The 20,674-nt window shown below is 39.9% G+C and overlaps 1 protein-coding gene across 2 annotated transcripts in view; it reads right to left on the reverse strand.

The window, feature by feature from the left end:
• Window positions 1-12,739: 12,739 nt before the first annotated feature.
• The window catches only part of ZFPM2 (zinc finger protein, FOG family member 2), a 309,054-nt gene continuing 301,119 nt past the window's right edge, over window positions 12,740-20,674 (reverse strand). For both annotated transcript variants that reach the window (XM_066547561.1, XM_066547553.1), the window contains one exon: window positions 12,740-16,219. In XM_066547561.1, the coding sequence (XP_066403658.1) occupies window positions 13,728-16,219 (2,492 nt within the window). In that variant the 3' untranslated portion in view covers window positions 12,740-13,727. The remainder of the gene's footprint in view (window positions 16,220-20,674) is intronic.

The following is a 20,674-nucleotide window of genomic DNA, read 5'->3' on the forward strand; positions in this document are numbered from 1 at the left end:
TACAGTTTATTCTGCCTGAGGCAGAGGGGACCAAACGTTCCTTTGTGTCTCTTCACATGTAGAACTGGGGCCATACATGTGCAGGAATAGACAAAGGTAAGTCCAGGTGTCCAGAGGATGTCTGAGCACTTCAGAAGAGCCTGTATTCACATGTAGCAGAGTGGCTGCTGGTGCTTGATTATGGTAGATGCAATATTCCCAGGTGCAGGTCCTCATGAGTGGCTTAGGCATTCCAAGGAAGTCAGCAGTCATGGTCTGGGAAGGTTTCATTCATATGCTAACAGACTTGATAGTATCTTAACGTTATCCAGGAACTACTGGAATAAACATAAGACTCTGCTCCCAGCCAGGGTGGTCAAAGACATACCTTAGATTCTACAATATTTTATACATATATAGCATGAATTATCTCTACCATATGCTACAAGGTCAATGTCAACTATTAAAAATGTGAAGTGAAATTGCCTTTGTGAAATACAATCCTGGAACAACTTCTGGACGTGAAAACACAACAAACTTCAAAGCATTCATGATTGTTTTTCATGGATAAATGACCTACATGGCACACTTTGTCACATACAGTCCAGATCCCGGTTGTTTTCCCAATATTTATGAGATTTTCCTGATAAAAATATGGTATTTTGTATATTTGTTACCCATTAGCTAATGAATCAGTCTTTCAGAGTTAAAATATATGTCTAGAACATTTTAACTTAATATATGCACATATATATATATAAATATATATATTTATATATTTATATGTATTTGTATTGTGTATATGTATATATACATATGAAGCATTATACAGAGTACTCATAAAATAGCTGTGGTCAAGGAAAGCTGAGAGCTGAGAGCAGAACTTTGAGTATTCTTTGACTGATTCTTTCAAACAATTTGCTTTAATTTCTCAACATTCATGAATCACCTGGATCAAAATTGCTCAGAATTGGTTTTCTGAACACTTTCTGCTTGTTTTGTTTTATAAATAGCCAACTAAGGAAATTAATACCATTCAAATTCAGAAATCTATTTTATATTAAATAGGAGACAGGCTGCTTGGTGTTTGTCAGAGAAGTCTTTCCTGAGCTTACTAGTGCAGGATCTGCTTCCCTTCCTCAGAGGAAAGTCAGAAAATGGAATCTGCAGGTCTAGGAAATGTTCAGATGGAATGTCGCTGTTACATGAAAACTTCCACTGTAAAACATTCAAAGGTCTAAAAACAACAAAAAAAAAAATCCAGAACATTGCTAAACTGAAATTCACTTTCAAATTCAAGACACTTCTCACTGCCTTCTTCACAGCCCTTTTATACTTCTCAAGATGCCAGCTGGCATTCAGGCTGTTGTTAGGAAAAGTTTAGGGGATGAGCTATTGACAGACAGTCAATCTTGGTAAGTAAGGCTTTTCATTTTACCTCTACAAGGATGTAGTGTTTTTTCTCAGGCAATTGCAAGAAAGTAATTCAAATGTAAGCCTTTTCCTGAACCCCAGCAATAAAAAATATATTCTACTCTATGCTGAGCTTCACTTTGTCTGACCACTGCATAAGCACCTGCCAAACATAATAAACATTTGCAGTGCAGGTATAGCATTACATTTGTCTGCCACAATGGCTTGATCAAATTGACCTCTTGTTATTCAAAAGGCTGAACAGACATCTGGAACTGCATGGCAGTATGGCAGAATTGTGCTTTTTGTATTGAAAATATTTCAACCTTCTGAAAATTGTGACATAGAAAATAGAACTGTCATCTGGATATGTTTGAAGTTTGTGTCTTGGTTTTTAATGATTATATTTAAATAGTCTCCACTGAAATAAAACCAAAATATCATTCATCAAAGATAAATAACTTTTAAGCTTAATGTTTAAACTAGATTATTTGTTCAGGGAGAAAACATTCACCACCACTAAATTTGGAAAATAGCATAATCTGCATTCACATAATACTTTATGTCTGAGTACTAATCTTTTTTTAAACATGTCCACTGCTCAGGATATGAACTGCTCATGGCTGAACCAGTGAGATTTCATTCGTGTGTCAGCGATTATATCCCCTAAAGCAAAACTTCTCTATTTTCTTTGTCCTATAGCTACCTATAGCTACACCTGCGCAGCAAATCACATCATGTAGCTAGACTGTCCTACTGAATCTGAACTTGAATTTCCTGAATGAACTGCAATTGAGGGGCACTGAATGGGTCTTAGAAATCTTTGATAGTTTCAGAGTAGTGCAGGAAGAAAGCATATTTCTTGTGAGTTCCCACAATTTACATGGACATCATCTAGAAGTTTTCAAATTGTGCATTACTCCTCAGGTCTTCTTCTAAACAGAGACCATCTCACTTTTGTTTCTTGAGAAGCATCACTGATGCTTCTGAAAATAAGTTTTAAAAAATACTTTTTATATCTCTGAGGAAAGAAAATGTTTCCAATGATGCCTCAAGAGAACTAGAGACCAGCAGATAACTAAAATTGTACCTGAGTGTTCATACTAAACTAAAAAGCAGTTCCATACTTTCTTAAAGCACAGTTTTTGCTGAGAAGAACACAGCTATGGATGGATAAAAATTGGTTCTTCCACCCTTCAGATTGGGAAGGCAATGGTCTTGGAACTCTAGGAAGCTTTTACTGTCTTAGGAGCTGGATTTTGAAGTTGTTGTCAGAGAAGACGTGAAGGGGTACATCTTATATGGTCTCATGAGGATTTAAACTGTTGGAATCATAGGCTGTGTTGAAGACATGATGTCTGCTTTCTTCTTATCTGGGAATCCATTAGATGGACAGGACTTCACCAGCTGGGGAATCAGGCCCCAGCCGACACTCAGATAAGTTTCTGTAGATGCACCTTGCTTCCCTAAGAAGTGAATTCTTAAGCTGCACCATTAAGAGTGCTATTATATCTGTGATTACCAGTGTCAAGTCCCACAGGCATACAACCTCTTCTTGCTGTAAATAACCCTACAGTAGTCCAGGGAAAAATTAAATCTTATGTAGTTCAAAGACTGGTTATGCTCTTTTTACACTCAGCAAAATCATCCTCTTGTCAGAAGTCATGAACTGTTGCCTAGATGGGATTTCAGCTGTCATACATATTTCAGAGAAGAAAGGAGTCAAAGAATGATGTGACTCCTTTAATGGTAGCAGTTGTCTAAGTAATTGGCCTTTCAACATGTTGAGGTTATTTATTCCAAAACTAGGTGGTTATACGATGGTAGCTGAGCTTGACCCAAAATGCCTGTAAAAGCAAGCTCTTTCATTGTTTTAAAATTATTTTAATGAATGAGTCTTTATGAAGATGATAATATGAGGTATGAATTAGACAAGTTAACAGCAGTTTCTGGAACATATTCTCTCTGTGACATCAGAAAAATGTGGAGTAACTCCAGCTGCAATTTCAAATAAATTACTTACTTTGTTCTGGTGAAACTGAAAGGAGAATCTAGTCTGATTAATGCTAAATGAAAAACAGCATGACTACTTACTGCATCTATTTTCAGTGAAAAATTACTAGATCTATATTCATTCATTTGTAATATAAATGTGGAAGGACAGATCTTCAGTGTATTCCTAGTGATTCATGTGGTGCTCAGCTGGTTTTGTTTTCACTGCATTCCTATTAGGTGAGCACAATTCTGGAACAATTGTTCCAGGCTAAGTTTATATATGTTAAAAATCAATTTCCTTTCTGATGAAAAAGTGATACAAAAATCAAAGCGAACTAATTAATTGATTAGGGTCTGAATGCAAATAAACAAATCCAACTCTTGGAAAAAAATCACTTCATCTTCACTGAGCCAAAACTGCCTTTCTCCACAGAAGAACTTCTATATTTTGCCTGATGGGACTTGGGATATGATGGCAAAGATAGGCTGAGGTCCTAGTCTGAATTTAAATTAAAACTTTTCCAAGTTGAGCAGTGTTAAGTTCTGAAAGTTTTTCTCACCTCACTGCAAATTATTTTGTATTTTTCTTATGTACACTTTTTTTTGGCCAAGCTGAAACTGGAACTGGGGGAAAAGAGGGAAATGAAAAATGTGGAGAAAAAGATGGTGTTGCCAAGAATATTGGAGGAGGAAAAGTGAAAATGAACTTGAACAGCTTAGTGGGAGACAGGGTATTATAGACTTTTCAGGTAACTATAGACTTTGGCTCTGGAACCCACTATTTTCAAACAAAATGATTTTGAAGGCTCTGGAACAATTCCTATACATGCAGCCTGTAGGCCTGATGCTGCTTTCAGTTACGCTACTGATAGCCCAGAAAGCCGTGCTGATCCCTGATAAACCTCTTCTGGGCTTCCATAAGTGCAACTAACAACACACTTGTGGTGGAAAAAAATACAGACAGAAGGTCTGAAGATGCATGAAGATGCCCAAGAGCATGAAGACCTGCCAAATAAAAATGAAATGTAGGCAATCTCATAAGATTATGGACAAGGTCCAGCTGAAGTGCACATAATCATAAAATGGTTTGGGTTGGAAGGGACCTTAAAGATCATCTAGTTCTAATCCTCTTGGCATGGGCAGAGGCACCTCCCACTAGATCAGATGGCTTAAAGTAGCATCCAACCTGTTCTTCAACACTTCCAGGGATTGAGCATCCACAGCTTCCCTGGGCAACCTGTGCCAGTGCCTCACATACTTCACAGTAAAGAATTTCTTCCTAATATCTAATCTAAACCAACTTTTATTCAGTTTACCCCTTGTCCTGTCACTGAAGATCTTGGTAAAAAGTCTCTCTTTCCTTTAACTCTTTTTAAGTATTGGAAGGCCACAGCAAGGTCTCCCTGGAGCCTTCTCCTCTCCAATCTGAACAGCCCCAATTCTCTCAGACTGTCTTTGTAGGAGAGGTGCTCCATCCCTCTGATCATCTTAGTGGCAGGTGGGGTCTCAGCAGAGCAGAGCAGAGCAGAGCAGAGCAGAGCAGAGCAGAGCAGAGCAGAGAGACAAAATCCCCTCCCTTGCCCTGCCGGCCATGCTGCTTTTGATGCAGGCCAGAAAACAGCTGGCTTTCAGGGCTGCAAGTGCACATTGTCAGACCATTGTCTTGAACATAGTGAGGGCTGTGAAAGGCAACAAGCAGAGCTTCTGCAGGTCTATCAGCACCAAAGACTAGGAAAAAGAAGTGTGCCGGCTGCTGAACAGGCATAATGAACTTGGTGATGTTGTGAATGGAGCAGAGGTACTCAATTCCTTCTTTGGCTCCATCTTCTCTAGAAAGTTATGAATCATAGGACTCTGAAGCAAGAAATAATTAGTTCTGGTGGGCAAGGATCAGGACAGGGAACATTGAAATAAACTGAATGTATTTAAGTCCCTGTGACCTACAAGGAGGCACCCCCGAGTGCAGAGGGAACTGCTGGTATCTCTGTGAGTCCATTCTTGATTAGGGTCATATGAAAGGTCATAGTGACCAGGGGAGATTTCTGAGTACTGAGGGAAAACAAATGTCATTACCATCTTCAAAAGGCATGAAGGAAGTTTCAGGGAAACTACAGGTCAGACCTCCACCTTGATCTTTGGGAAGGTCATAAGCAAATAATCCTGAGAGCCATTTCCAGGCAAATAAAAGACTATAAAGTTACTGGGAGTAGTCAGTGTAGATTTATGAAGATGAAATCATGCCTGACCTGGGAGGCTTCTACAATGGAGTGAACAGGGGAAAGCAGGGAATTCTATTAATTTGACTTCAGCAAAGCTTTTGACAGTCTCTCCTAACAACCTTGTAGACATTCTGATGGAATATGGGCTAGCTAAATGGACAGGGAAGTTGATTCAAAACTGGCTGAATTGCTGAGCTGATAAGGCTGTGACCAGCAGCATGAAGTCCAGCTGCTGATCAGCCACTAGTGGTGCTCTAAAGGGGTAAATACTGCTGATCATCTTCATCAGTGACCTGGATGCTGGCACATCATGCACCTACCACAAGTTTGCAGATGACAGAAAACTGGGAAGAAAGAGGGTTTGACAGATTAGGTGGCTGTGCTGCCATTTAGAAGGGTCTGGAAAGGCTGGAGAAATGGACCAAGAGCATCTCACAGAGTCGAGCAAAGGAAAGTGCAGAGTCCCACTCCTGGAGAGGACCAACCCAGACACAGGAATAAGTTGCCCAGAAAGGCTGTATGTCTTTGTCCTGGGAGATATTCAGAAACCTAACTGGCCATATCCTTGAACAAGCTGTCATGGCTGACCCTCCTTGCCAGGGGTGGGGTTGGACTGGGCAGTTCCCAGAGGAGCCTGCCAACCTCAGCCATCCTGTGACACTGGATTTACTGGGACATAGCTCTACTCCTCTAAAATTTTGAGGAAATAATGGCTCCTACTCCACAGCCAGTGGTAGCACATACAAAATAAGCTGTTTGTATAATACATAAATGCAGCAGAACCTGTATAAAGGTCACAAAGACATATTCTCTTTTATCTACTTGTATGCACTGCAACTGGAGTGAGCGATTCCATAATTCATTTCTATGGGAGTTTTGTAAGCATTAGATGTAGGTTCCAAATGCCTGACCTGCATTTTTATGGATGATTTGTTTGCAGCAGTGGGCAATCCTGTGGAGAGAAGAGGTTTTGATACTCAGCTGAGTACTAACTTTAACTCATCTCCATTTCTAAGAGACATTCAGATAGCAGAGTAGTTCATGTTTTCAAAATGCTGCTTTTTGATTCAAACTATTTACTGTAATGAGACAAGTAATTTGTTTTTATCTGAGCCTGCATCACATGTCTCACTTCATTGCTGGTTCTGAACATCAGTAGAAGGTTCTTGAACTCTGCTTGTCTACACCAGTGATGCATCCACAGTGTGATCTTCCACAGCTCAGAGTAATGGTTCATAAGTGTCACTGGACAAAGTTGTACAACATTTCATTTTTTCGCTTTAATCTTATCTGGTGAGAAGCAAGTTTTGGAATTTGTTGTTTGGGAAAGAAAACTGGCATTTTTATCACCTAAGAATGAATCCTACTTTCACCTTGCTGGTTATTGGTATTAATTATGCTTGTCATGAACTTAGAGCAAATGCACAAAGTAATATTTTCACTTAACTTTAATACCTGGTTGGCAAGTATACACAGCAGTTTTGTATCAGGAAGGTCTAACAGCTATCTTCAAGCTGAATACTTTATACAAATACAATTTTTGTATTGTGAATATCATTATAAAATCTAACATAACAGGCATAAACTATGATACATTTTGATGTTACAAGAATAAGGAACACAGTATGTTATTGACAAGAAAAGTTCTTGCAGAGCAGATAGTTTTTCCTTGAAGTGGCTATCACAAAGTGACACTGAATCCCTCTAGCACAGTAAAGCTCAAGTAAATGAAATCATGTCAACATTTTTTATATAATTATTACTTTTAGCTCCATAAATTGCATGAAAGCTTTGAATGTATTTTAGTGATATTACAGATTTCAGTATGCTAAAAACTTCTGCAAACTGTGGCAATTTCTCTTTTCTGAATATAAAAATTACCTACCCAAAACTACACTTCTCATAAAAGGAAGGTGATTTCTGATATAATTTTAAAAAAGCACACTGCATGTCAAGTTTTCTAACACTGAAGATAAGCCTTGGTTGCTGATGAGCCATTTTCCCTTTGTCTGCCTAATGTAAAAAGACAAGAAACCACCTCAAGGCCAGAAGCCACAAATCCCTTCCCCACACTACAGGCCTTTAAGTCCTTCTTGTCCCTTTCTCTGTGTTCCAATGGCTTTCTCTCTGTTTTGCAGAATAACTCTCATGGGAGGAGAAAATCAGTAAATGCTGACTTCTCTCTGTCCCTGTAGCTGCCTATGTATAAGGCTTGGGATTCTCCTGACATCCCTAAGAAATGACTAGACCTCAACAACTGAGGACCACAGCCCCCACTTTGGGGATGAATATTAGGTTATTATATCAACAATGAGTATCAAAATTATCAATGGTTCCACTCAAAGTGCATGTCAAACACATTCTTCCATGGAGATTTCCTGCAGGGAAATAATTTTAATTCAAAGCAGACAACTGACTGAGTCTCTGGGTATGCTGCTTAGCACTTAGAGAGGAGTGAGTTTCAAGATGTGGTGAGGGATATAAAAGTCCTAGCAAGGGGTGTCAGCTGGAGGAGATGAGAACAGCTGAGTGCACATAAACCTTGTTTAGAGGATCTCTCAAGTGACTCCATGTCTCCAGTGATGGAGATTACCACATTCTCCAATACACCAGCTCAGGTGAATCCTTCACCCTGCCTCCACCGTGAATCATTCAAGGTGGGAAAAGAGTGAAAAAAACTCCCACAGTAGAAAACAAAACAAAAGACATTTACAAAACCAAGTCTCAGGAGGAAAAAAAATGAGTGTGAAGGCCATTGAGCTGGTAGGTAGGAACAAATTCCTTGGCTTGGGACCCGCACAAAGAAGCTGAGAGGTTGGGGTCTGTGCAAAGCAGCTGAGAGCAGAAAGGGGAAAGAGCAATTTTGTCAGGACATTTAAATTTGGATATGAATGAGTGTATCATCACCCTCCATGCACCAAAAGGTGCCAGTTTTCTTATGCAATGAAGCTTAAAGGATTTGGCTATTGCTTTTGCAACAAAGGATTTTTCTAATCACGTTATAGAAGTGCTTGATCTAATCTCTTAATCTAGTTTAGGTTGTCTCCCTGTTTTGGACATTCTCATCTCTCTGTGCATGTTTGATACATATGTGTGTTTATAGTAAAAAAACTCCATGTATTTGAAAGTTGAAATTGTCAGAATCACAATTTTCTGTTCACCCCAGTATAAAAGCCTTGTCTCACCCTTGCAGTCACAATTCATTCATCTCATGCCACTGTATCATGCAGAAGCTTTAATTGTGTAACTGCAGATTTCCTGCCCACCTCCCTTCCCCATGTTCTGTTTCACCCCCTACATAAATGCCACCACTATTTTAGTTCATTTTGCTGTGGCTCTGCATGGTCTGGATTTGAAGCACTGTCAGTGACCTCTGTGGAAGATCTCAGTGGAGGGACCAGGTGGGCTCCCAGGCTAACACACCTGAAGCCTGGGTATTTCACTTGACTCTAATTTACAATAGGGTCACACATGTCTGCTCCGTGGATGTCTGTCCTGCACAGGTCATGGCAGCACAACATGCCAGCTGTGAAGGTGACCTGGAAGGTCAAAAGATCTGTGGCTTGTGGTTCTCTTCCCCATTGGCAGCCTTGGGGAAAAGGTGACCACAGAAGCCAGAACCTTGCATTGGCAATATTTAGAATTTGGGAGTGAACTTCCAAGGATTTTATCTCATCAGTATTTTAGCCTCTCTCAACGTGCCTCCAGGGACATGTAGCATTTTTATATTGCTGATGCTTTGTAACTGCTGCCTTCTGCAGCCATACTACACTCTTGGGATTAACAAAGTGCTGCTTTCCTTTTTCTTTATCTTCTTTGCCCCTCAATAAGTTCATCCCACACCACCCATTATTCATTATACTCACCATGGAATTTTCTTTAAGTCAGGTTTTCCAGGCTGCTCCGAGTGCCATCTCAGTTCCACTGTTTTAGAGTGGCTTCTGGTTCACAGCTTATGTATATACATTCAGTGAAGTGAATTAACCCACCTACATGTCTTCTTGATAGTGGTGCTGGAATTGATTTAATTTTTTAATTTCTACATCGAGGTTTTTATTTGTTATTTTTTTCCTTCTTCTTTGCCAGTGGTGCACTGTTTATTGTACAAGGGAGAAATCATCTTATTCATATTCTCTATTATGTTTAGGATATTCCTGAAGACAGTGATACAATGAACATTGTCAATAGTTATCTAGTGGAAATGAGAGACTGAGAAATTTAGGAGTGTGGATCCACAGTAATATCTGTGATGTAGTTTTAAGATTATTTGCAATAATGAGAAGATGTCACCAGAATCCTAACATTATTACAATTACTTCAACACAAGCAGACATCAGCTTGTAGCAATACACTTTACTGTTTCTCTTCTACAAAGAAAAAAAACCACCATTGTTCTATGAAAACTGGCAAGATTGCGGTATGAATGTGATATAAATGAGGACTCACAACTGCCCTTCAGAGTCTGAACTTTGGGATAAAAACAAATAAATTAGGCAGACAGGGATGTGGCCAAATTAGTTCTAAGTCCTGTCTGTGGATGGGATGTTTTTTGAATAAGGAAATCTTCCTTAAAAAACCCAAAAGTTGAACGTAAAACCTGCCAGGCAATCAGTACACAGGGATTTAGGCAGGAACCAGCTCTTCTAAATATTAAGTCTTCATGTGGAGCAATTTTTTTTTTTTTAACATAAACCCAGGAAATATTTGAATGCCTTTTGCTGAGCTGTTCACCCCATAGCCCCAAAGATTTATTTACTGACACCAGCTGACAGGGATTAAGAGATCCAAACCATTTAACAGAGGTGCTCTGTTTCCTGCTGAATGCCAGGTGTCAAAGGATGGAGTCCTTTTGCATGGATGATTTGATGAAAAATTAATAACCCTACAACAATCTAAAATAAGAACTTGGGAAGAGATGCTTTTAGCAATAGACAGTTTATCACCTTGGACAAACATGTAGATATAATCGAAGAGAACACAAATAACCCCTTGGTCAGAAAACAGATTTAAGAGGTTTATTTTGGTAATCAATACTTATGACTTAAATATAGATGTGCTTTAAGCCTCAAGCTGGGATTAGGCCAGTATTGTGCAAAGTGGTTTAAGAGAAAGGAGAGAAATTTTTGACCTATCAAAATGTTTATGTTCTTATTTCACATGAGCAAATTAAAAAAATGAGTTCAATAAAAAAGTGAAACAATAGAAAACAGTCTATAAAGTTATGGGAAAACACAGTTCCTGAACCCAGCTATGTGAGCAGCTTTTTATAAAATGCTTTCTGTTTTTAAAAAAATGTATAAAAAGTTAAAATATTAATACCTGCTACCCACCTAGCTTGTGTACAGTTTTCCTTTCACAGAGTGTGATGGTATAACTTAGGTGCTTAGCACATGTCAAAGTTGCCAGTTGTTCCTGTGAAGTGACTAAAATATATAAAATGTGTTTACAATTGAGTAACTCTGCCCCCACAAATGAACAGGTTGTGCTTATTTTGAACTTGTAAAAATGGAAGCAGTCGACCAAATAGGTGATTTATAAAGAGAAAACGCTAGCAGAATTATTCTCTTGTGTGAAAGAAATTGGAGTAGCCAGTGGGAAGAATATAATGCAGCATGGCAGGCTTTAATTTACCTCTGGAATATATCAGGAACCCTCAGCATTTCTGCATCAGAAACTGTTTGTGATAAGGCTTTCCTGTTTCAGCATCACTTCTCAACTAGGTATTTGCTTTAACCCTGATATTTTCCTTTACTTTCTCACTGTCTAAACACACCCCTAGAGCTCTGCAAGTGTAAATTACACAACCTATGGCCTTACCAGGTTCCCCTAAAAAGTTTTCATCTATTCATTGGATCTTTCAGAATTAGGTTATTTCAGTCCAGATGTAATCACCTAGTTCTTTAACCCATTACTGCCTGATGGATAATCTTCAAAATAATGGTTTGCCACCAAAAAGGCTAAAATGTACGATCTATTTAAAACATTGTGAAGTCTTAGATATCCTGGTCTATTTTCTAATGAATGCTTAACTGGCAATCATGAACATTTTGCTCATTTTATTCTCCTTTTATTCTCATTTTATTATGATCGTAATGCTTTTTCTCCTTCACAAGTGTTATTATCTGAAGTGTTTGCTATAGGACCAACTTTGGGCCTACTGAAATGAATGTATACATCTGCTATCTTTGTTGCAAGTGAGAATTAGTACAATTTTAAGCACTCTTGACCTGTATTTAAAGCCTGGCTAACCAGCAGAATTGCTAACTATAGTTTTGAAGTGTTTATTATTTTTGCTGGGTTACATGTAGCTATACTTACAAATAATAAAAAAAAAGACAGTTTCAGTTAAAAGCTACACAGAAATGGGGTTCCTGAAAGCCAGTGGCATTGTATGCTCTTATGCTAGACTATGACTGGCTGCTCTGCTGAAATACCATCCTTTTATGTAGCTTGTTCTGAGTTGTTTCTTTGGCTGATACACGAACTAAAATACAACAGTTTATGTAACTATTTGGATCATGGTTTTGCTTTCAAATTTGTAGGATGAAAATGCATAAATAGGTCATTTTTATAATCTTAATCTTTTAAATGAAAACGGTGTAAAGGAGACCAAACATTTGCAAGTGAATGGTACTAATTGTGCATTAGTTCAGATTTTAATATAACATAAATTGACATTTTTGACTAATATTTCTATACTGAATTAGTGGAGCAAATTGCTGTTCTCTTAAATGAATCATCTTGTTTTTCATATAAGAACACTGAACACATGAAGAATCATACCAGTTGTATTAGGAAGGAGATTGTTCCGCTGAATTTGACATATGGAGATACTGTCAAGGAAGTATGTATTCCTTGGCACCAGTAAGAAGAACAGCCTTCCTGGTTTCAGACCCTCACATTTTAATTTTACTTCACTGGGCAGTCTTAGACCCAGTTGCACTAGTAACCTGTCAGCAGGGACTCCCTGGAAGTGGAGGCATCCTTTGTACTCATTGTCTCTTTGAATACTTTGCTTCCACTGAAGAGAGGGCAATGTTAGCTTGTTCCTAAGAGCTTTTTCACAGTTTGTGAACTCTAAATCAACCTTGAAAAACAAAATTTTTAAAAAATTAAAGAAATTACAGCCAAACTTCTCCAATTATCTGGAATTTTATTCCATCCATATACATGCATAGTAACAACATTTGTTGAGAAATTATTTCTATCAGAAGTAGAACATTATCTTTGTGATCACCAGTTGCAGTATTGCTACTCTTATATTTAAATATATCTTATATATGAATTAGATTCATAATTGCAGCATTGAGTTTAGGGTTTTGTTTTAGACTGTGCCTTTCAAAAGATAAAACTGATTGATATGACCTCATTTCTTACAATACTGCTTCCAGTAATTTTGTTCATTCTTTATAAAGTATTGCATTTAACAGCAAAGGTTTAAAAATTGAGACAGAGATGCATCAGCGAAAGAAAATACAAGTACTATACAAGAAAGAAAATGCCATCTTCATTTAACGTACGTTTCAGGTTAAGAAAGTGGACAGAAACATACTGCTACATACAAATGCAAAGCCTAATGACTAAGGTACTGTATGTGCTAAAATATAAAGTGCAAACTGAGCCCAATTGTTCAAAAAAATTGAAATTTTAAGGCGAACTTTACAGCATAGTTGAAACTTCTTTGCAAGTTATATTTTAGCATATACATATATCTGCAACAGCATATAAGAAAAAAATCAGGATACACAAGTGCTTTTGAAGCTATTTCTAAAATGCTTTTCTGTATTGTTTGCGACTATTTTCTTTAAAATCTACTATACAGTGCAAACCATATGTGCTACACAATAACTATACAATAACATTACAAATGACTTTAATATAAAGTTTTTAAATAAAAAATAACATAACTACAGCTATGAATACTGCTGGTAAAATAAATTAATATTTTTGAAAATGGCACCAATAATACACTTTACTAATGGACTGTAATGAAATTACACCTTTAAGTCTTCAACTCAGCAATAGTGAAATCTCCTGATTGTCCAGATGTAATTCAAACAGCTTTCCTTAAACTGCATGGAACAATATGCTAAACACATGTACCAAATGTGACCGATTGTTTCATTTGACATGTTCTGCTGCATGTGAAGAGCAATAAAACTTCTTGTGAGTTATAAAGTTTGAGAGATTGTTGAACTGGATGTCACACAGTCGGCAATACTTTCCACTGGTTGGAGCCTGGGTAGAGCCATTCACACCTTTAGCTATACTAGACAACTGTTCCTCTGCTGTAGGAATTGCTGGAGAGACGTTTTCATTTGTAGCTAAGGGATTCTCAGAGATCCAAGAAGGAGATTTGTGCCCATCTTCATGTGGAGGATTCTGGGAAATGTTCTCTTGCTGTGGGTTAGCAGCAGGCCTTTCCTCCTGTTTTAGTCCCCCATTAACTATTACCATGCCTCGGTTTTTCGGCAGTAGTGGAAGAGATTCTTTCTTCGGCACAGCACATCCATTTGAAGGTGCCTGGCCTTTAGAAGATTCACTTTCTGTATTTGTGCTTTGATCTAAATCAGTATTATGAATGACGAGAGAACCAGAAATGTAATCACTTGGCTTTATTCCATAATATGGAGAAAGCTGATCTGCTCCTTTAGCTTTCTTTATTGCTCCAGGGTAAAGGCATTGTGGAAGAAACAAATGTTTGTTTTCTTCTTTTGTAGCAATAAGCTGGGCGGCTTCACTAAAGACTTTCAGTCCTTGAAGTGTTGCTAAGTGTGTGGAAAATAAGTTTCCATTAGGAGAGGACTGTTTTGAGTTTCCATTTTTTTCACATTTGATTATGCTTCTCTCATAACTGACATCTGGGCTGTTTCTTTCACTTTCTGGGTTTTGAAACACCTTACTGTCGAGTTGTCCCAGGTCACCACGCTGATGAGCAGTGACAGGACAAAAATTCTGCTTGTGAGCCAGGTAGTTCTCTACCTTGTTAAAACTGATCTTGCATACGGTGCACTCATGGTAGTCCAGCAGCCTTTTGGGAGAAGTGGACGTCCTCTCTGACGGGGGTAAGCATTTTTTACTGAGATCTATTGGCACATCCATCTCCAAGCAAGACACGGTGGAGTGGGCAGTATCACACTTTGAAACTGGAACACACTTGTTAATAGACAGTGATGTTTCCAGATGCTTCGAGACTATTCCTGGAAAGATATCACATCGTGGGTGGTAACATTCCCCAAGACCCTCTGTTGGCTCTTGAGTAGATGTACATGGATTGCCAAGATTAGCAACTTCTAGAAATCGCTGTTGAACTAGTGGTGGCCTCTGCTCTTGCTCTGGTAAGCACATCTCATACATCTTCCTTCGCTTCCGAGTACGCATTGTTCTCTGCATGGCAGGCACTTTGTTGGAAGCGGACCTCTTCAGCGGGGGATCGTGGCGAGTGGCACAGTAATACTGCTTGTGGACCATGTAGGTCTCATGTCTGCTGAAAGTAATATTGCAAGCTTCACACGTGGTCTTGTTGGGGTCACTCTCCCCCTCTACTAAGGGAGCATTGGGATTCTTCACATCAGAAGGTTTTCCATTGATCTTCTCATCACCATTGCTTGCAGTTGACAACTTCTTAGGCTGTGCAGTAAAGTCTTTTTCATGACTTTTATTGTTTGGCCCAATCAAATCTAAAACATTGGAAGAGTTTAAGCAAGATGTCTGCAGAAGTTGATTTTCTGGATCAGATGTGTGAGGAGCTGGATTCAGGATGTTTATAGAGCTTTGACCATTACTGGGACTTACAGCTTCAGGCATTTTTTCTGGAACACTGGAAAAATCTGGTGACTTTGCCATCTGCTGCCATCGGCTGCTGCAGTAATGCTTTTTGTGTACCAAATAGTTGTCCAAATTATTGAATGTTATGTTGCATTCAAAACATGTAGCCCCTTTAGGCATCAAAGGACTGTAAATTACAGGTGGATAATTGCTACTTCCATGCCTCAGCCTCCGATGGACCAGTTCAGACATTTTGGCTAATATCTCTGAAGCCTGAGGAACCACAGTGATGTCTTGGGGAAAAGCAAACTGGGAAAGAAAAGGTCCCATTGGGAAAGAAGGACCAATATTAGGCTGAACTGGCGATGAAGCAAGTCTTGGACTGGATGGTTCAGATTTTATTTTGGTATATGAAAAGCTCTGCTTATTTGCGGCAGGCTGGGTTTCTGGCCTCTGGTTTGGAAGGAAAAGTGGAGCCTTTTTTTCACATTTATCAAGCTCTGTATCAGAACTTGCATCTTTAGTCTGCATGGTCTTTTGGCTCTGTGGAACATCATTTCTGCTCAACAGGTCCGTTGCTGGCTGTAAACCTTCTTCATTTCCACTTGGAGAGTGTTCAATGTCACTTTCTCTCTGAATTTTGTTGCCAGAGACATGTAACTCTTGGTGCTGCAGTAGCTCCCTCTGAGTTTGGAAGCCAAAATGGCAGTGATTGCATCTAAAGGCAGCTTGAGTAAGATGCGAGAACAGGTGCTGATGAAAGTTAATCACTGAATCTGCAGTGTAAGTACAAACTGTGCATTTCAGACTAGCACCGGGTGGGAGAAATTCTTCCATTTTCACTCCTACAGAAAAGACAAGCAAAATACAAAATAAAGTGACCATTTTTCCCCTCATGAAGAATACTGGGAAATCAGCTGCACAGAAGGTACAAATGCAGTGAGAATGACTAATTTTTTTCTAATGAGATAGTATTAGTCACCCTGAAAATACTTGAATTGGTTTTTTCTCAAACTGCTAGGTTATTCCCAGACTTTTACTCTGCTTTGGAGAGCCCTAGTATTTGCATACATTCATCAGAGCTGCAGGGAGAGAAAGAACAAGGGAAAGGATAAAAATATACTGGACTTATTTTAAATGAAGGGTCTCAGCAATTACAGTTGCAACTAAAGGGACACATTATGTTCCCCATACACAATCACTGGAAATTTTGAATGCACAGAAAGCACACCAAGGTCAAGAGGTTCAAGGTTATGATGTAGCTTGAGGTACAGCCCTCAGTGTGCCTGAAAGCCAGACAAAGCAGAAGTAGCATTTTGAGTATTACTGATGCTCAGCTCTTTGCTTGCATGGGTTGGCTGTAGTGTGGGAAGAGGTTACAGATCTACCCTCATCAGAAAGGACTGATGACTGTGTTCCTTGTGAAGGGAGGAGGAGCAGTAAGACATGACTTCACTGACATTTTATCTTTCACATATAATGGCCATTGGCAACTACTGCTATAATATGACAGACACCTTTTCCTCATGAAATCACTACCACTTTATCAAGAACAGTACATTCAAAGACATCTTACAATCACCGATTAAACAAAAAACTCCATGTTTCATGGCATTTTGAAATTGAAAATGCTTTAAAAAGAGATAAGACCAGATTTCTCTACTGCAACAACACAGATTCTACTTACATTTTAGACAATAGAAACTGAAAAAAATATTGATAGGGATGATATTCAGAATTTAAAATCAGTATTTGTTCTGCCTACACATAGGCACATATACCACACCTCAGTCAGGTGAAGTAGGTGTGTAGTAGTTGGACAATACAAAACTGTGAGAATATTGTATCTCACTCTGTGGGTAGTCACATTGTTGTACCTGGAGGGCCTCGTTTCTTCCCTAGCATCAGTGACCCCCCAAGCTGTGACTGACATCTTAAATTTGACCTGCTCTTGGCCTCAGAGGCCAGAAGGGAACCAAGGAGATACACAGCACTTTAGTCAGCACTTTGTTTCCCATCAGGCACTCATTCCCCAGGAGGCCACATGAAGCTTTAGCTCCTCCACTGACATGAGATGGTGCTTCACATGCTTCCCCATCATGTGGTACAGTGACAGCAGTCTCTATGGGACTTAGCATTTCAGTCAGGGTTCTGCACTCCAGTGGTATAGGTCTGCTAGAGCCTCCAGTGGGAACAGCAATAGCAGTTGAGTTGAAGCAAACACAGTGTTTCCAAAGATTACAAGACATTTGGAAAAGGAATATTTCATTCCTCCTGCAGAAGGTGTTATAACTTGTGATAATCTCTATAAAAAAATAGAGACTGACAGTATAGGAAAGAGTGCAAAGAATGATTGAATAGACTGGTTTGTGACTAAAAGGAAAGGGAAAGGCCTGAGGTTTAGTCTCTCTTCTAGGAAATAACTAAAGATTCTTACTGGAAATTCACCACAAACTCAGATCTATGTCTTTCAAGGAACATAGATCTCTAGATTACATGCAGACATGGTCACTCACAGCTCATGGCTCAAAATCCTCAACACCTAAGCCAGTTGCTATGTCAATAAATGCAAATAGTTGGAGCAAATATTTTGCACAATGGCTAATATTTCAGTTTTCCTCTGCATGGGGAGAAATTCATCTGTTATCCTCCCAGAGTATCTGGTTATAATTACCAGGCTGTAAGACACACTGGGCTGCATGCACCTGATCTTATTGAAGCTGTTGTAACCTATGGTACTGTTGGCTTACTGCACAGTTAAATATTTGCTAGGCAACAAACAGAAAACTGCAATAGCCTGATAGTGTCTTGAAGCACAGAAAGATCTGAGCTCTAAATTACACAGAATCACTAGGTTGGAAGAGACCTTCAAGATCATTGAGTCCATCCCAACCCTAACACCTCAACTAAACCATGGCACCCAGTGCCATACCCAGTCTTTTTTTAAACACATCCAGGGATAGTGACTTCACCACCTCCCCAGGCAGACAATTCCAGTACTTTATCACTCTTTCCATAACAAACTTTTTTCTAATATCCAACCTATATTTACCTTGGCACAGCTTAAGACTCTGTCCTCTCGTTCTGTCAGTTTCTGCCTGGAGAAAGAGACCAACCCTCACCTGACTACAGCCACCTTTCAGGGAGTTGTAGAGAGTGATAAGGTCACCTCTGAGTCTCCTTTTCTCCAGGATAAACATCCACAGCTCCCTCAGTTGTTCCTCACAGGGTTTGTGTTCCAAGCCCCTCTCCAGCCTCATTGTCTCCTCTGGATGCGCTCAAGTGTCTCAATGTCCTTCCCAAACTGAGGGCACATAGCTGGACACAGCACTCAAGGTGTGGCCTCACCGGTGCCGAGCACAGGGGAGGAATGACCTCCCTGCTCCTTCTGGTCACACTGTTCCTGATGCAGGCCAGGATGCCATTGGCCTTCTTGGCCACCAGGGCTCACTGCTGGCTCATGTCCAGTCTGTGGTCAACCAGCACCCCCAGGTCCCTTCTGCCTGGGCACTGTCCAGCCACATTGTCCCCAGCCTATAACACTGCAGGGGGTTATTGTGACCAAAATGCAGGACTCAGTACTTGGACTTATTAAACTTCATCCTATTGGACTCTGCCCATCCATCCACCCGATCCAGGTCTCTCTGCAGAGCCCTCCTACCCTCCAACAGATAGACACATGCTTCCGGTTCAGTGTCATCTGCAAATTTACTAATGAAGGACTCGATGCCCTCATCCATGTCATCAATAAAAATATTGAACAGAACTGGCACTAGCACAGACCCCTGAGGACACCACTGCTGACTGGCCCCAGGTGGATGCAGCACCATTCACCACCACTCTCTGGGCCCAGCCATCCAGCCAGTTCTTAGCCCAGCAGAGAGTGCTCCTGTCCAGGCTGTGAGCTGCCAGTCTTCCCAGAAGTGTGCTGTGGGAGACAGTATCAAAGGCCTTGCTAAAGTCCAAATAGACAACATCCACAACCTTTTCTGCATCCACCAGGAGGGTCACTTGGTCATAAAAGGAGACCAGGTTAGTCAAACATGACTGACCCTTCCAAAACCCATTCTGGCTGGGTCTGATCCCCTGGCCATCCTGTAAGTGCTGCATGATGACACTCAATATAAACTTTTCCATTGCCTGACCAGGTACTGAGGTCAGGCTAACTGGCCTGTAATTACCAGGATCCTCCTTCCCACCCTTTTTGTGAATGGGCGTCACATTGGCCAGCTTCCAGTCATCTGGAACCTCACCACTGAGCCAGGACTGTTGGTAAATGATGGAGAGTGGCTTCACAAGTTCATCTGCCAGCTTCCTCATCACCCTGGGATGGATCCCATCTGGGCTCATAGATTTATAAACATCCAAGCAGCTCAGCAGTTCTCCGAATGCCTCCTCTTCGATAACGGGGGGGGCATTGATGATGAATGATTAAGGGTTTTCTGTGTTACCTACATAAAGAAGTTTTCACTCAGCACTATTCTAGTCCTTTTCTGGGAGGTACCAAACTCCTCCAAGACAGTATGTGGCCTTTAGAATTGCAATTGCTACCCAAGTATCAAAGGAACATTTTTTGCTTCACCAAATCCACAGAGTAGACTATGCACGCCCCAGGAGTTTTTACACTGCAGCCAAATAAGGCTTTCTTCTGTGATGGAAGCACCCATTAATGTCCTTTAGACTCCACTCATTGAACAGGAGGATCAGGAACACCTGTAGAGCCTTGTTTCTTTCCAGAAGCAGCTCTGTACACCAAACATCAAACACACAACACACTGACCCTGCGGTCTTTTTTATTTGTGGGTGTTCTCTGCCACTGAAAACTCCAATGCAAAATGTCCTGCAAACTCTTAACTTGTGTTTCCAGCCTTAATTTAATTCAAAATTGGTCATCTACACCATGTGATGTGGGACATGGTTTGGTGGTGGACTTGATGATCTCAAAGATCTTTTCCAACTTAGACAAACCTATGATTCTCTGTTTTTGAGATTCTAAAACATTTTATCCCCATTTTATACTTATAAGAAGGGAAAAGAATATTTCTATCAAACAGTAAGTTTTTTTATGCAACAAGTGTCCTGGTAAAAGCAGAGAGTTGTGGACCATGATCCTTAGAGCCTTCTGCCTATGAAGCCTGCTTTAGGGCTAAGGAGGAAGATATTACTTCAGAAGGACAAGTTCTCTGGTTGTGTGTATGTAGCTGGAATCCTGCAGGAATTGATTGTGTCTGGCCTCCTGATCATACCTTCACCAGAAAGGTAAAGAAATGCTGCCTGTATGTGTGTATACACACATTAAG

The sequence above is a fragment of the Molothrus aeneus genome, chromosome 1 (genome assembly GCF_037042795.1).
Source record: "Molothrus aeneus isolate 106 chromosome 1, BPBGC_Maene_1.0, whole genome shotgun sequence".
Classification (NCBI taxonomy): Eukaryota; Metazoa; Chordata; class Aves; order Passeriformes; family Icteridae; genus Molothrus; species Molothrus aeneus.